Raw genomic sequence first — 18202 nt, forward strand, 5'->3', positions numbered from 1 at the left:
GTGGGTGTGGAAAGATATCATAGATCTGTAGAAGATAGCAGTATACCTATGAAAATCCAAATAGGGCTTCCATGCTTGGAAGAATTGTATATCTTGATTGCTACACAGAAATCTCTATTATACCATGTTCTGCTCACAATTTTACAAAAAAAGCCTTGTTGTTGTAGACAGAATGCTTGGTAGGGGTGGGCTTTTCCTGACACCCCCCCCCCAAAAAAAACCTTCATTCTGGGAATTCAACCTTCCTACAGGCACCTGATAATCATCTCATTCTGATGTACCTGGGAAAAAGGCCTACATCAGAAGGCTCTGAGGCTTAGCTAGGCCAACACCTTCTGTTCTTGTAGAAGCCTTCATGTTGAATAAGACACTGAGACAGGTTGGCTTAGTTAAGCCTCAGAGTTTTCTAATTTAGGCCGTTCCCCCAGCTGTATCACATTGAGGTATTTGTCAGGTAGGTATAACTGAATGGAGACTTAGAGTAGCTGTGGTCCAGAAAAGCCAAAAATCCCATTCCTAATATTTGTTCTGACTGAGCAATGTAATTCCTACATTATTTTTGTACCCAGAATTTCATTAAAAATGACCAAAATTGAACAATTTCATCAAGGTACACAACATTATTATTATCTTCAGGTTAGTCATACTTTTGAGTCAGGTTGGGCCAAGAGTAAGGGATTGTGCTCAGGGTTATTACATGAATTTTAGGGAACAACAAAAGAAAAAGAAAAATTAAAAAACCCAAAACATTGGAGACAAACTGCTATAATTTAATGTGGGAAGTCCACTTCCTCAGACATAAGAGTGGGACAACATGGCAAATATTTATACATTTATACATTGCCCCAAAACAGAGTCTCTTTTTGTCCATGAATTTTGTGGTTCTGCACACATTCCTGGAGCAGAGAATGAACTCTAAAATTCTATGACTCATGCCCTCTGAAGTCTGTGTCATCTTATACATTTCTGCTAATATTTTCCAATTTCTTATGCAAGCATTTTCTCATTCCCTGTAAGCTTTTCAAAAGACTGCACACATCTTTTATCTGTCCTTAAGTGTCATCAGGTAGATTTGTGCACTTAACATAAAGCTAATTTGCACCAGCAAAGCTTTAATGGGTCTTAGGTGATAGGCTGCAGTAGTCCTTCAGAAAGTCTAATTAATGTCATGTAGAAAAAAATAAAAGCACAGTTAAGTGGTCCACAAGGATGGGTAAATAGAGGGAAAATATGTCCTGTCTGCAGATTTTCAGGGACCATCAGAAAAATGATTTGAAGAACCTATCTATAATGATTCTCATTTGCATACATCTATGCAAAAGTAAATGGTTATAGGCAGATAGAAAATGGCGCAAGAATAACAAGGTTGGCCCTTTGCATTTTGCTGCTTGATGTAAAGGACAAAATGATGGTCCTTCATCCTACCATCTCTTGTTTAGAAGTTAACTGCTGGAAGCTGGCATTCCTATAACTTGGTCGAAGTTGCAACCAGGGACGGGAACTTGAATCGCAGGACTTGTCAAGTCAGTGACTCAATTAAGACTGAACTCAGTTTTCCCCCCAAAGACTCTGACTTCACTTGTGACTTGGTATCCACCCACTCCTCCCTTTTTCTGAGGGGGGAAGGGTTGTTTTTATTAGGGACTTGCCACTGGGACTTGGTACTTGGTACCAAGGACTCAGACTTGGTACTTGGAACCAAAGACCTGGACTTGGGACTCGAACCCAAAGACTTGCCAGCATCCCTAATTGAAGCTTAGTGATACAACACATGTAGACATTTCCAGGCTTATTCCATCTGCCACCAGCTAAGGGTGAGAATAGTTTTGCCATCTCAGCAGTATCTTTTTCCAGGATAAATCAGGGCTTTTTTTAAAAAAGGATAGGGAGTAAGCCTTTCAGAGCCATGAGAATATGATGATATTAGAATTCAGTACAACAATAATTAAGGGACGTGGTGGCACTGCAGGTAAAACCACAGAAGCCTCTGTGCTGCAAGGTTGGAAGACCAGCAGTCATAAGATCGAATCCACGCAACGGAGTGAGCTCCCGTTGTTTGTCCCAGCTCCTGCCAACCTAGTGGTTCGAAAGCATGCAAAATGCAAAATGCGAGTAGATAAATAGGTACCACCATGGTGGGAAGGTAATGGCATTCTGTGTCTAGTCACGCTGGCCACATGACCACGGAAACTGTCTTCAGACAAACATTGGCTTTATGGCTTGGAAACAGGGATGGGCACCACGCCCTAGAGTCGGACATGACTGAACTAAATGTCAAGGGGAACCTTTACCTTTAACTTTTTACAACAATAATATTTCAAAAGATTGTTGGGAAAAAATCCCTAAGGCATTACATGGGTACTGAGTCTGGTATAGTGGATAGAATAATGGACTAGGACCCTGGAGACTGGGGATTGAATCCCCACTCAGCCATAGAAACGCACTGGAGGAGTGGAACTGGTAAGCCACTCCTTAAATATCTCATTACATTGAAAAGTCTGTTGTTGTTGTTGTTGTTGTTGTTGTTGTTGTTGTTGTTGTTGTTGTTGTTGTTGTTGTTGTTGTTGTTGTTGTTGTTGTTGTTGTTGTTTATTCGGCTTTTACCTCGCCCATCTATATTCAAATGAATCTACTCTGGTCTGTTTACAGTCTCAGCAATATAAAACAAGAATTAAAACAGACAATATCCAAACAAAAAAGAAAAGTAAGCAAAGTCCAAGATGGGAAAACACAGGGAACTAAGCAATGGAAGTGGGGGGGGGGAGGCCTGCCTGAAGAACCAAGTCTTCAGCTTGTTCTTAAAAACTCCCAGCGAGGGTGCCAAGCACATCTCAGGGGGCAAGATGTTCCAGAGGCGAAGGGCCACTGCAGAGAAGGCCCGGTTTCTAGTTCTCGCCTTCCGGGCCTCTCTCAGGGTCAAGCCCCTCAGCCACCCATCCTGGCTTGATCGAATGACACGAGTAGAGCTAGGTGGGAGCAGGCACTCTGCCTATAAGATGGTTCTGACTTGACAGCACACAACTAACTAAAGATTTTAATGGATAATGTGGATTCTGCTTTTTGTAGTTGTGGAATTTTATGGCAGCATGATCCAGGTTTTCTAAGTGTACATCTGGTCACTAATGGTGACTGTATTTGTACGCCATCCTAATCCTCATCACCCTCATTATCTGTCTATGGCATGTTTAATGTGATATCTGAACCTGGGTCTCTCCCTTATTCTTTTCCTAATGACCCAGAGCCATAAGCCAATGTTTTGTTGTTGGTTTATGATTCTGGCTTGGGGGAAAGAAACAAGCCATTTTGATTTTTATGCTGAACAAATCATGGACAAAGAGTCCAGACCTTGTTTAGCTGCTCCAGTGGGCAGGACAAAAAAACCATGTGGGAGCAATCTAGCCACCTGCACAATGGTAATTTTGTGATAAGATCTGACTTGCTATGATGTGCAAACCAGACCAGACCATAGGGTGTCATTTAGCTGTGCCAGAGGACGTATTTCTGTCTCCGGTTAGGTAGGCAGGTGTGAAGTCCAAAAGATGGATGCATCGTGAGTGCTATTTTTGAATGCTGTTTTGTGTTTTATTGCTATGAGTCACTCCTTGAACACCATTGGCGTAAATGTATGATGCAGATTTAACAAATCAATCAAGAGAAATAAATCTTAGCACTTGTTTTCCCCTTCCCCTTTTTTATGACTTTAGGCATTAACTTTCAATTATTGCTTCCAACCTTTTTTAAAAAATGTGTTGAGTTACTTTAGAGATTTTTGGATCTCTAAGGTAAGGTATGAATGAAATAAACAACACCCCAAAACTTCCCTTCCTCTCTGTTTTGCCCTTTAAAAGAAAATCACTGATACTACCTTGATCCTTCCAGGTCTCTCTTATTATTTTTCCTTTCCTCTTCTTTTCTTTTCTCTCTAGCTCTGTAGTTTCCCTTGTGCCTTAAACTATAGAAGCAATTCTCTTAGCCTTGCTTTGACTTTTAAGGATAAAATGAAGCAAAATAAAAATGATCTGACGATTGTTGTCATATGTACATGTTGCCCTTTAGTTCCAGTACATTTAAAATTTGGAATCATGTCTCTTGTGTTTCTTACCTTCACCAACATTTCAGGTCTCTCCAAGATCTCTCAAGGCAAACCGATATTCCTTATGGCACTGTTCTAGATTCAGCAGTCTATGAACACGTCCGGGTGAAAGGCATGAACCCATTTGAGAAAAACAACATGTATTCCAAATTGTGGCAGATGATTAATCGAAGTAACGGATCTGAGAATAATGTGCAAGAATCCCAGGCAGGCATCCAAAAGGTAAGGACAGGGGCCTGCTATTCTTTTGCTGATTTTGGGTATGTGCCGGTGGTAGTGATGGTGATTTTGTATGAGTCTGATTTGTAGCCTAAGATTTGAGAATACTTAATTTGTTTCATGTTTTCAGTTTCAAATCAAAAAAACTTCCTTCCACTTCACCAAAAGATCTTCTGAATATATTTATTTATTTATTTATTTATTTATTGTATTTATACCCCGCCTATCTAGTCATTTCGACCACTCTAGGCGGCTATATAGTATGTATGTTGATTATTTGTTGTTCTCTTAAAAGCAAGGAAAGGATAACTATTTACAGAGGTTAGGATAACTTCTTGGTCTTTGCTCTAGGAGACAGATTTAGCTTATTTGTCCAGAGGAATAATGTTTCCAGGTTACAATTCAGCAATTCACATTCTAACTTTAGAACTCCTGTTTAACAAGAAGTAGAAGCAGTAGCTTCTTCATTAGTTTGTTTCTCAAGTCCTATGACCTCAGCTGCAGCACAGCAAACCAAAGACATTTCTTTCTTGCCCATCATTGGGCCAGTGTGGCTTAGGGAGTTGGTGAAGCTTCTTACTTGGAAGTGTTCTGAAAATTGGATGCAAATTCGTTCTTGAATACAGAACAACCCTCAGTTTTATGGCAGCAAATTGCACACTTAGTTGACGCATCCACTGGCATGATTTCATCAAAAGGCCAGGATGGTTACTTTAAAGATAGTTTAAGAGAATCTGTTTCAAAATATGTTTATTCTATTGAAGCACACTGAGTGGCAAGTGAGTTGGCACTAGGAGTTTTATTTTACCGCAGAATCAATGAGAGTCGCAAAATCTAGCCCAGATGAGTAAAGCACAGAGCTCAGAATGTCATTTTAATAAGCATTTATTACATTACTCATTACCTCTTAGCAGCTAGGGTGTTGTTACCATTACTTCAATCACACAGGTAATTAGTTGCTCTGTGTTATTACCACTTCACATTCTCTTTACTAGGCCTAAAAAAATACACTGATACACTCTCTCTGACTCTCTAGTGGTCAGAGAGACCACTTCTAATATTGTACCTTACAAATTATTCAAAAATACAAAAAAAGACCTAGGTTTGATCAGATAATGGTATACTTTTAAAAACTCCTCTTAAAATGCTTATAAAAATGCATTAAAATACCCTTAAATAGTAACTTCTGAATGTAACTACAAACCATGTCATATCTAGGAAGTAATGCTTTCACAACTTATTACATTATTGTTCTTAACTTTTTAAGTATTTGTTACCTTCCTCATTTACCTAAAACACACCTAGTTGCAGGTACCTACATGACTTAGAAGTACTCATTTTCTATCTCTGCTTGAGAACAGCACAGGTATTTGTTGAGAGCCCACCACTGATCTCTTAAGGCAACCCATCTTCCTTGCTAGTTCGCACAAGTAACCTGTGGCATTCCATGTGCAGTAGTCATAGCAAGAATTTATGGTGCAAGTCATGAACCTAGACAGAGAAATCAAAAACAAGTTGTACACCATTGAATTGACAGTTTTGACCTGGAAACCTCTTTTCCTAACCTCTGATATACTAAAACTATCTGTGGTTGTGCAGCAGAGGGTAGCACTGTGTATATCCTCAAATTTCCTTTTCCTTGGACTTCTTGACCCAAAGAAGGACTACGGCAGTCTAGGAACATTCTCTTTCCAAAGACTTACCCCATTAAATGTTATCTCAGTGCAAACATCCATGTTGTACAGAATGAAATGGTAAACTCAAGAGACAGTTCTGATCCTTAAGAGAAGGGCCATACACTATTTCTGAATGCCCCCCACTGTAAACACACACACACACACACACACACACACACACACACACACACACACACACCACCTTTCTGTGTGGTGTTGTATAGTCTGCAAGGAGCACACAGTTCAAAAGCCAGTGAAAATTATGTTTTGTTGTTGTGTCTGCTTTAGTTCTAAGGAAGAGATCTGTGTATAGTGAAGTAGCACTTCTGAGCAATAATTGCCTCTGTCTCTGTTCTACAGCATTTAGGGTGACAGGTAGGTGGGCGGAAGAATAAGATGGGGATATATGCATAACCATGATCTTTATCTCAAGGACCAAAAGTCCAAAATTCTGCTTCTTGAGTCTACTAACTGAGGAAGCACAATAGATGTTTACACTGAGTAAATATTTAGTTACATTACTTTTGTCAGAAAAAAAAAACAGCATGGAACCAGGCTGACCCATGGTGGAGACAAGGTGCAGTTCCATAATGTTTCTGTAATTCTCTCTACGAATCACTTCATCAACGTTTCATAGCTCCAGGAGCTTCCAAGGGCAAACCCCAGAGGTTTTCTCAATGACCCAAGGCCTTGTTCGCACGAGTATATGCATTGTTTCGTTTATCTCTGCTTGATCCTGACTAGTGACCTAAGCCGACTCAGCTAAAATGTGCGGTGTGAGAGTCAAGCTGATATGAAAATTCTTTCAGCAATATTTGTTATAACAACGGCACTGAGGTCATCAGCCGATAAATATCCATGCATAAACAGCCTGTAGAGTCACATTTCTACCACAACTCTATTGCAAAGTGTAAACAAACAAACAAACAAACAAATGAACGAATGGACAAATAAATGAATAAATAAAAGCACAGTATGCAACCTGCTCTGTTGAAAATCTAGAAGAATTCAACAGTGGCATGGCTTTTGTGCCTTCAAAGGGAATAAAAATCAAGAACATCACTTTTGTATTCTGATGACAATCTGCACTATGCAAAACAAATAATGCAGTAAATTAGCACTGAATGAGTTCTTTAAAGACACAGAAACAGCTGCACTGCGGTTTGTCAGCTGTGGCTGTGTTCCAGATCTCCTCACCCTTTGAAGACATGCCTGAGGCTCCATATGGCCCATTCTAGTGCTGAGCCAATCTCTCCCTCCCTTCCCCAGCGCACACCTTTCTGTGGTACCATTGCTCCCTTTCAAAGGAATAAGGATCTGATAAGCACTCAAATGTTTTTTCATTCCTGGGACTATAGTACACCAATATGTGGAGTGATAAAATTTCCTCACCCTTATTATGAGATGAGACCTCAAACACACACACTCTCTCAGTCCTGGTTTTAGGTTTTTAACCTTCCACTTTCAAGTTCCACTCAAGCCTTTTATTTACACAAAAGACTAACTTGAAAGCATGAGGAGGGAATCTATACCTGCTACTAGTGGTGATCCCGACCTGTTACTGTCCCACAGGGAGAAGCACTATCTGAAGAGGAAATATTTTGCCACAAGTGCAGTCTCCACGTGAGTGGAGATCCTTTTCATGCTGTTGTTCATGTGGAGACAGCAACAGGCAGAGGTCAAGACTAAACCTTTTCCTTCTTCATGCTTTCAATTTAACCCTCCTCTGAACATTTTTAGTTTTAGCATCCCATACTAAGCTAAAGGGCATGCTCAGTATATATATATCTGTACACCTAGACAGCCCTCCTGGAGCGTGATAAACACTGATTTATTTACAAGCCATGATTCCTATTTTCCTATTTGGTACAGCTCAGTGAGCCAGAGCACCTGGCTGTGGAGCCAGGGGCTGAGAATTCGAATCTTCACTGTGTGCCCAGGAAAAAGGCCATGGTCATCCATCATATGAGTGGAGGTGATAGGATTAAGTGATCTGCCACCTGTATGTCTTTGGGCAAGCTGCACATTCCTAGTGTGCGATCAGAAGGAGGGACTCATAAACCATTGCTGAGTATTCAATACCTAGAAAACTACTGAGCAGTTAGCATAAATCAGAAACCACCTGATGTCAAATAATTATTATTTAGTCCATTGCATACCGAGATAGTCATCTGGTATCTCAAGTCTGTTTCTCTACGGAAAGTCAATCAGTGTTCAGGAACTGCCAGTATTAGAAGATTAACTGCATGTGGGTAAAATTTAAAACTGCATGCTTCATTTATAAAACTAAGTTGTTGCACTTAATGTTTCATTTTAGCATTATGAAAAAGAGCTATAATGAAGCGGGTGTCTTAAATGACACTATAGTAGGTGTTGTGCATGTTCTGTTCTGGTGTGATCCATTCTGTTAACTGGTACAATAAGTTTATCCCAGTATAGCAAGTGGTGGTGATTATTATAACACCATCAATATGCACAGTACTTTAGAGAGTTCCTTGCGTGAAGCAAAACATACACGATTTTGTGCCCCGTGAAATTTGTAACCAAGATACCATCAGAAAGAGAGAGAAGCGAGGAAGAGTGAGGAAACAGGAAGCAACGATGGAGAGAGGTGGGATGTGTAACAAGAGAAGGTAACAAGGGGAGCAAAAGCTGACTCAAAGCCTGCAAATACAACTGCATTTACTAGCCAATATATTGTTAGTTATGCCTGAAAGTGTAACACTAATGTTTGAATCGGAATTGTCTCAAGCTGAGAAATCACTATAGATATTTGTTGCATATTGAATTTCACAGTTTGGCGTGCAACAGGTGATACAATGGTGTTTTCTTAATTTGAGACCATTTGCCTCCAGAAGTCACGCCATTTGCCTTAGTCTGGTGTAAAATCCCAACAGGGTTTTGGCCACTTGGACTTCAAATTGGTGGGGAAGGCATAGCAATATGTAAACCCTCTTCAATAAATTAGTTCTCAACGTTTGAGGAAGGAGCTGTCATACCCAACTTGCCCTCATCGTCACTTACATCAGTGGTCCTCAACCTTGGGCCTCCAGATGTTCTTGGACTGCAACTCCCAGAAGCCCTCACCACCACCTCTGCTGGCTAGGATTTCTGGGAGTTGAAGTCCAAGAACATCTGGAGGCCCAAGGTTAGGGACCACAGACTTACATCATAGAAATACTAGTGAAGCTGATGTGAAATATTTGTATGTGTGTAGGATTCCCCATTAACAAGAGTCCAGAATTCCCAGCTTTCTTGCACATGTGGAGACCCCCGATGAGAACAACTCATCTTCAAACTCATTTGCAATTGACTGACCTAAGTGACAGAGAAGCAGCAGGGTTAGATCTTTCTCTCCTTGCATGTTCCATTCTCCTGCAACAGTAATGCCTGCAAGAGGCGTATAGTCTCCTAACATCTATTTGCAAGACTTCAAGTGAATATATGAAAACTGCATTCAGTATGGGGTAGTGGTCAGAGTGTGGGCTTAGGGCCCAACACACATGGTTTCAAATCCCTACTTAACCACGAAACTCATTGGATAGTGTCAGGCCAGTTATATATTCTCCACCTCTCCTATCTCACAGGAGAAGGTGAATCTTGTGTGTCAAATTGAGCTCATTGGAGAACAAGTTGGATATAAATATAACAGATTAAATAACTAAGGGTGCAACTAGAAAATGAAGTTGTCGCAGGCTGGATCAAACTAAACAGGATAAACTCAGTGTATTTACCTCAGATTGAGTCAGCCTCAAGCCAGCTACCTGAGCCTAGGATGGAACTCAGGTCATAAGCAGAGTCTTCACTGCAATGCTGCAGTTCAACCACTGTGCCACAATGCTCTTGGAAGTGCAATCTGACATTTAGAGTGATCCTTATGTCCACACACAAGGATCGGGTGTATTCAGGACAAGAAGACACGCAACATCTCAAAGCAAATCTAGTTCACCCGTTTCTCCCTCTCATCCTCCATGCCCCATGCTCTCTCATGTGATGAATGGGCAAATGCTGGATTTTATTTTATTTTATGGGTAAGTGACATATCACTGCATTGGCTTGCCATCAAAATGAAACAGCACTTTATAATGAAAAAAAGAAAGAAAGGAGATCTCTTTTTTGCTTCCTCTTGTTTTCCCCTCCTGCTTCTTGTCTGTCTCCCGTGGGAGAAGCAGGAAGATGCTTTACATTTCCCAAGACTGTGAAGGAGCTTAAGATGACAATTTAAGCCATCTGTTTTGGTTCGATCCCAGTGATCACACCTGCTGGGGCTGAACCAAAGCAGAGAAATCCTACCTGCACACATCCACACAAAATTAGCCCCTGAGAAGAAGCCAAATAGGTGCAGGTAGGCATTGATCAATCACTAGCAATGGCCTGTATATTGTGTGGTCACCAGGGAAGGGAGCGAACCATTATGTCCCCAGAGTAGATCAAACAGTGGAACAAACCCCCACCTAGTTACACCCTAAGCACTACATTAATGCCACATAACATTTGCCATTACCCCAACATAATTGAAATCAATGGCGCTTAGGCTGGCCATGCCTAACTTTCCACATCAACTGCAATGTGACTTAATTTTCGACCATTTAGCACAAACACAACACATTGCGGTTGTCATTATTATTCTCTGCCTTTCCTTCTTGACATGTAGTTCCAAATGTCTTCTATCATTTGTCTTAGAACATGATTCTACCCCAGTTTACAATTTCTGCCTTTTTCCTTTAGTCATCTACAGTGAAAAAAAAATGTACCTTTTCCTAACTGAGTATGGCAGACTCATGATGTGCTTAAATAATACCTCAATGCATTTAGCTTGGTATACAAAATATTTAGCCTCTGGGAAAACTGTGAATTACTGTCAACTGAAATAAAGCTCTTGAATTTCACAATAAAAGAAGCTTGTCATATTCTCCCAAACCTAGGACATTAATATTCAGACTTCTACTTGGGTACATAAACAATAGGAGAAATGTTTGGCTCTGGGCTTTTCTTCCTCTTTGTAAAAATTATTTTTCTATTCATATTCTGATTGGAATGAAGCAGTACTTTGCTGTCTGCTTCCATTGTGGCTGTGTTAGTTAACCATTGGCCAAAGTGGAGTACAGTTTAATGATGTCACCAATACTGTTCTCCTACACCAATGGTTCCCAACCTTAGGTCACCAGATGTTCTTGGATTAAAACTCCCCAAAGCCTTCACCACTAGCTGTGGTGACCAGGATTTCTGGGAGTTTTAGTCCAAGAAGATCTGGGGACTCAAGGTTGGGAACCTACACTAAGGTGTCATGAAATTGTCCACAGTAAAATGTAATTGAAAACATCAGATTTTTAAGCACAATGAGGTCTCTCAGTTGGACCTTTGATAGTCTTGGATTCCTGCATGAACATAAATCTATTAGGTACTAGTCTGGATATGAAAAAGTTGGGTGAAATGAATGTTTTTGTTTATGTATGAACAATGGCAGAGGGCAAAGATAACAGTCATATTAGCCAGTGGTGCAGAATACAGTACAGTACAGTACATGGCCCTTGCGCATTACATAGTTAAACCCAGGAGCCCTACCCCTTTGTCATCAATGTTGTAAGCTTAATATAGTGTGAAGGCCAAGAGCATGGCATAATAAGTAAATCCACCTACATAAGAAAACAGAGAGCCAGAGTGAGATGAGAAGATGGAAGAGACATCTGCCAAGAGATGTCATCCTAGCCTTTCACATATATGGGTCTGTACCTTTTTTCAAAATGTAAAAATGTGTAAGTCTGCAGAGTTGAAGGTTGTTCTGTATATATTCACAGAGTTGCATTAGAAATAAAGTTATAAAAAGAGGTTGGAGAAAAAGAACATCTGTATTATAAGGTGACTAAATGACTTTTGGAACAGCTTGGGCCCATTTTGACAATTATCTACTCCTGTCTAGTCTGGGATTTTGAAGAGCAAGGGCTATTGAGTGACTCTAAAGTGAATGACAGTGGGTGGATTTTCTTTGGCTGCTTTGTGTCAGATAGTTGACCTTTTTTCAAAATAATACCTGAGCCAGTCTCACCCACGAAAGCTTGATAACAATGGCAGGAATGATGCCTAATCCTCTGTCAGCTTTTCCACTGGCCACATTTAGTCTCTTACAGCATGTCAACACATCAAGAGGTGCCATAGAAAAACCACATGCCTTATAGCCTCATTGTAAAGTATGTTCCTTTTAGATCAGCCAACTCAAAAAATAGGCAGCTGCCAAAGAGCAGGGCAGAAGGACTGGTGTTTTTGATCCTTCTCCTGTTTCTTTCCATTTAACACCAGAGACCTGAACATTTTCAATACAAAACTATTTCTAAATATTTTTAAAATACTCTTGTTCAAGTGCAACATGAACAACACTGTCTAATTTCCTTCCGGTTTTGGGGGGTTTCTGTATGTGTGTTTGCTTCGTTTTTGGTTTGGCATACTTTCAGTTGAACACACAGACCCAGGAGTATTCCAAGACATTTTGCTCCTCCCAAAATCATGCATGTTGCTGCCAGAAAACCAGTGTTCCTGATCACATAAAGAGCCACATGTATTGATGACACATTTCGTATCAGAAAGTTTGCCTCCCTGTGTGGAGAGTGGCCAGAAGTGATGATAGAGGAGGTGAGACTAGCAAGCTTCCTCTCTTTGAGTGTTTATTTTCACTGCTTAAAGAATGCCTGAAAGAAAGAAATATGTTGCTGGTGAAGATGAACTGTTTCTTTGTTCAGCACATGTAGAAGCAGAGAGAGAGGGAGAGAGAGAGGTCTTAATATAGGTAGAGATATAAGTAGATATGGGTGGAGAGCTCAGTGAATTAGGCATCTAGCTGTTGAGGCTGAGGTTGAGAGTTCAATTCCACACTGTGCATCCCGGGAAAGCCAGCCTGTATCACTTTGGGCAAGCTGCACAGTCTCAGAGCACCTCCAGAATAACGGAGTAATAAGCCACTTCTGAGTGCTGTAACTAGAAAACTCTGAGGACTGTCACCATGAATCTGAATTGATTTGATGGCACACTATTATTGTTATTATAAAGACAGAAAGAGGGTGTGTTTTTTCCATCCTGCATTTCAAAGCAGGAAGCAGTGGATTCTTTCTTCAGGACCTAATGAGACCCAATCCTGCTGAACTTGAGTGATGTGGTTGCATTACATGTTTTTGGACAATGCTTTCCAGCCATGTTAAACATGGGAAAGTTATCTTTTCGGACTATAGCACTGGCCAGGCTGGCCTGGGTATTGCAGGAGATCAAGTCCAGAACAGTAACCTATCCTTTCTGTGGCCCTATAAACACTTAGTGTTATTTTATTTCCATGATTGCTGCAGCATCCTCTTAATAACAAATTCATTTTTTTTCTCCCCCATCTTTACTTTCCTTCAACTTTTCTGCCTTTGCCACCTTTCAAATCTGATTGGCTTCTGAGACGGTTGTGTTGTTTGTTTTTAAAGATATAGCATTATAAACCAATCCCATGGGTCATCACAATTGTGACATTAAATGTCATCAATAGTAATTGAGCTCAAGGACAGTGAAGACAAAAAAAAAAAGAGAGAGAGAGGAGTTAAGACACAGGGAAGAAGAAAACCAAAATGGCTTAAATGTGCTTGTGGCATGGATAGAAAATAGTTGTACATTGGGAGTGGGGCAGCTTTTCAATGCAAACACATAATGAGAGGAGGCTTGGCTCTCCCCTAAACATCCATAAATCAGGCATTTTGCATCTTAGCATTGGCTGTCACAGAATGTCAATGCATCTCCCCTTCAGTACTCCTTCATGGCACAGGATGAGAGCAGGAGTGCTGCGCTGTTCCTCTTAAGCATGTGTTTTCTTTTTCTGGATAGAATTTTGGTCAGTGTCATCAAAGGCAATTTTGTACTGTTTCATTAACAACAAATACATCTGCTATGCATTAGTATATTGGAAAATAACCTTGCACTGCAAACAGTGTTTGTTGTTGTTTAGTCGTTAAGTTGTGTCCGACTCTTCATGGACCACAGCATGCCAGGCCCTCCTGTCTTCCACTGGCTCCTGGAGTTGAGTCAAACAGTGTTTAGGGGCCTCCTTTTGCCTCATGGCAAATGTACAGAGGGATAAAAAGACAACAGTCCTTGCCCCCACCTCCATGTACACCATACATTCAAAGAGCAGAGAAAGAGCCTTGATTTGCATTAAAAACAGGATGTGGCATGTACTATTTAAAGGTGCACTGATTTCTTGAAAAACCACTTCTGTCTCTTTCATTCATGATAATGCTGGTTGCCAAGAGAGACATGAAGGCAAAGAGTGAATGGGCTAAAGCACAGATGAGCCATTTAGTGACAATGCATTTTGTCTATGATGATGTCAGAGGCACTGCTGACATTCCTACTAAGATGACCTTGATGTCAAGGAGGCATCTTTCAGTGAAAGCTTGTTAGCTGAGTGGCAATAACAGCATAGATTCCAGGAATGTTGCCAGCATCATGAAGGTTATGGTGACCCCCCCCCCCGCCTGCCCGCCTGGCTTAGAAATTCACAAGCAGCTGTTTAAAAATGTAGGAGACATTGTATACATATTCCCAAGATACTTTCTGGACTGCAGAGATGTACTGGCATTATATTCAAAGGTATTAACACAGCCCACTCAGAAAAGTTTATGTACTAAATAAGCAAGACCCAGATTAAACATGTCATGTATAGCTCTGAATCTGGTGTGTCTGCGTGTGAGAAAGAAAGGAAAAGTTGATACCAGGTTTCAGGACACATAGGCTGAAATTCAGTAGGAACATTTAACTAGAGTAGGTTCATTGAATCAATGGGGATTTCGTGAGTCAACTCTTTTGTAATTTTCATTGATCCAACAGGCCTACTCTAGTTGCTACTTAATACTGCTTTTCAGCCACTGAAGGGAAAAAATTTAAATATATGAGAAATGTCAGAGCAAAATATATAAGGGCTCTATCTGTTTAATTTGACTTAATTTATTAAGCAGATGTTTAATCAATACATATCGTTCTACACGTGTGAGTTAGTCCATGAGAGATATGAGCAAGACCATAATGTTGTCTCTAGCTTCTAAGAAGTAGAGCTGGAGAAGGTGTAGCTTTACCTGGAGTTACCCAACAGTCTCACCCTTTTGAATTAACCTTCATTTAATATTTATCAAGCTTTACTGCCCCACCTCATAGCCTCTATCAAAGGCACATTACTCAAGAAAAGGAATGAAAGAACAATAATTGAAGTCTGACGTGAACGCAATATGTAATAATCATTTTAGAACTATAGGGCTTGAAGGATCATTGAGTCCAGCCCCTGTCAAGGAGGCACAGTGGGGAATCCAGCTCTCAAATTCTGGTTCCACAGACAGACGCCTAAACCACTGAACTATCTTCCTGATATTTCTTCATCTTCAGCTCCTGTTTCCATCCTGATTCAACTCCTTCATTGGGATTCATTGGAATCAAAAGTATCACAGCAGGAACTGGAAGCTTTAGCCAGAATCTTTGAATTTTTATTACCAAATTCATCCCTATTTAAATATATTGGATCCCTCTTTCATTGGCTCCATAGCTTTTTCATGCCTTATTCCTCCTTGGATGTGCCACACCTACAGTAACTAGGGCAACAGTAGCACCATCATAAAATCTCTTCCTTGAAGCAGAAAGCTTGTGGCTTGACTCCTATACACTGCTAGATAACTCAGTGGTTTAGGCATTTGGCTGTTGGGAGGTCAGTTCCTGATTGTGCCTTCTTGACAAGGGTTTGACTTGATGATCCATAGGGTCCCTTCCAGCTCTACAGTTCTACGATTGTTCTCTTTTCTCAAGATGGCTAGAGCTCTTTCTTAAAGGATGCACTGACATTCTTACAGGAGGGAGTTCTCAAAGAGCTTAGCAAAATTCTGGCTTCCATCCATTTGTTCAGCCTTTTGAAGGATGGAGCAGGAGGAACGTGCAATCCAAGGGCAAAATCCACTCTTGGTCCAACATAATACAACCGCATTGAAGGCAGTGCCATTTGGATCAATTCTGTTTAACAAACATATTCATTCCAGTGCATTTACTCCTGGTAGGACTAACGAAAGTGGCCCCAAGGTTATGCAGAGGAAAAAGAAGAAGAAATGGATAAATTGCTTTTCTGGAGATGCAGACGCTGGCCTCCTGTTACAAATAGTGGTTGATCAATTGCTATCCACATACAGTATACGTTGCTGATGGGGTGTAAGGAGACAGGACTTTGCTAAGTCCCACAGAGACTGCTTGCACAGATTGTGCTCCCAATGCAATTTTTGCTAAAGAAATTAGTCCAGAACAAGTGGGATAGCTTTCCACTCCTGTCCCAAAAAGGAGGGGGGATTTGTACATCAGTTTCTCTCTGGTACTTGATATATATGGGAATATGTCTGGGAAAGTGTTTCTGAGAGTATCTTATCCAGGCAGCCATCACACTTTATTTCCTTCATAGGGTGGAAGGAATGGGTTGAGATTAACACTGGGCATTCTAAGCTTCATGCCGAAGTGTTGGTAGGAAGGAATTGTTTATTGCTTCTTCAGCTTATACGTCCCTACCGCTGGATGGTTGATTGCTGTGTGTAGGTTCCTCCCTATTCCCCTAGGAATGCTTTTTAATCAAATAAAGCATACTGTGTATCCTGTGGAGTATAGCATGAAGTGGCACATAAATAACAGGCACTACATCAAGAAGACTGCAAAAATACAATGCATTCATAATAAAAGCAATAGATAAGCAACTGTATAATACAAGCCTGTAGTGCTACCAGGGGACTTTGACCCAAACATAAATTAGAGGATATGGGTTGTTCACCACCACATCCACAAGATGGAATATCGTTGCAGTGCACTTGTAAGTATTTTGTACCTATGAATAAGAAGAATGTGAGTCACAGCATATTTCTCAATTTCTCATTTGTGTTATAGAAAGTACTTACAGGACGCTTGAAGTCAGATTCCTAGTGGGAAGTTAGTAGCTGCCTATGTCGGGACAATGCCTTCTATGTGTAGTAGCATGATGGGCTTAAGTATAACAGGATACAGGCAGCCTGGCAGTTTTGAGCTGGGAAGATTTAGACCAACAGTGGAAGGATAGCAAGAACAAGTTACTAGATAAGGAGATTAAGAATCACGCTGACAATACAGTTCACACATTATTTGGTCCAGGGCTTTCTTTAGTGATGGAAACCATCTAGTTGGTTGGGTTGTTTTGTTGTTGTTGTTGTTGTTTAGTGTGAAGTCTTCTCACCTCCTGTATGTTGCAAATTAGATTGTTTTGTTATTCATCATCAGATGGTAAGAAGGGCTTCATTTGTAGAATCTGATTGTTCGGCTATGCAACTCTGAGGAAACACCATTGTTAGAGATCAAACATGTTCTCAGCTTCTAATTCTGGGTTTCTTTAGTTGCCCCACAATCAGGATGTGATCTAAGAAGCTGTTGTTCTAGAGCTGCACCAGCGAATGTGTAGAGCAGTTTTGTGGTTGGGCCTCCTCTTTCTGGGGCGTCAGCAGGATCCTGACATTCCATGGCATTCTTGCTCCTCATTTCCTATTTAAACCAGGTTATGTGTTGGGAAGCATGAGTCTGACAAAGGAATTATGTATCTTGAATTCAGAGCTTTGGTTCAGATGTCATGCAAGGAACAAGGCTGAGAAAACCAAAATGCAGAGTAGGTTGTACTATCTGTGAAGGGTTAGTTCCAAGTACACACACCTGCATATGCCAGAAATAATGGTTATCATGAACCCTATATATAGGATAATCTCTGCTTCCCTCTGGTCCTGATAATACAACTTGAAAACATGTATTTTGGGTGGAGAGTATTTAATATTGTATTTTAATAGAAATTTAATTGTTGTAAGCCGCCCTGAGACCTTTGGGTAGAGTGGGCGGCATATAAATTAGATAGATTAAGGCAGTGGGTAAGTGAAACTGTGGGTACTGATGCTACAGATAGGTGATCCTACTGTACTTGGCAACTTGAGATGTATCCCATGAAAGAGAGTTGGTGCAGACACTTGGACATCCTCTGATAGGTGAAACCTAGCAGTAGTCCTAACCCTTTGAAACTACTAGGACATGCTAGCTTAGCCCTGAGTTTGACTGACATTCTGCACAAGCTGAAACATGTGCTGCATTCTCAGGCCACTCCAGTTGGAACACACTGCTGAGAGTTGCATAGGGATAGGGGAAATTTTTCAGATTCAGCCCTATG

General features: G+C 40.7%; 1 protein-coding gene across 5 annotated transcripts in view; it reads left to right on the forward strand.

The window, feature by feature from the left end:
* Positions 1–18202, forward strand: part of GRID2 (glutamate ionotropic receptor delta type subunit 2) — a 963252-nt gene that overhangs the window by 832687 nt on the left and 112363 nt on the right. For all 5 annotated transcript variants that reach the window (XR_012087806.2, XM_073001950.2, XM_078394565.1 and 2 more), the window contains one exon: positions 4120–4315. Coding sequence is in view for 4 of the 5 variants with exons in the window: in XM_073001950.2 (XP_072858051.2) it covers positions 4120–4315 (196 nt within the window). In the remaining variant the exon portion in view is untranslated. The remainder of the gene's footprint in view (positions 1–4119; positions 4316–18202) is intronic.

This window comes from Pogona vitticeps, chromosome 5 (genome assembly GCF_051106095.1).
Source record: "Pogona vitticeps strain Pit_001003342236 chromosome 5, PviZW2.1, whole genome shotgun sequence".
NCBI lineage: Eukaryota > Metazoa > Chordata > Lepidosauria > Squamata > Agamidae > Pogona > Pogona vitticeps.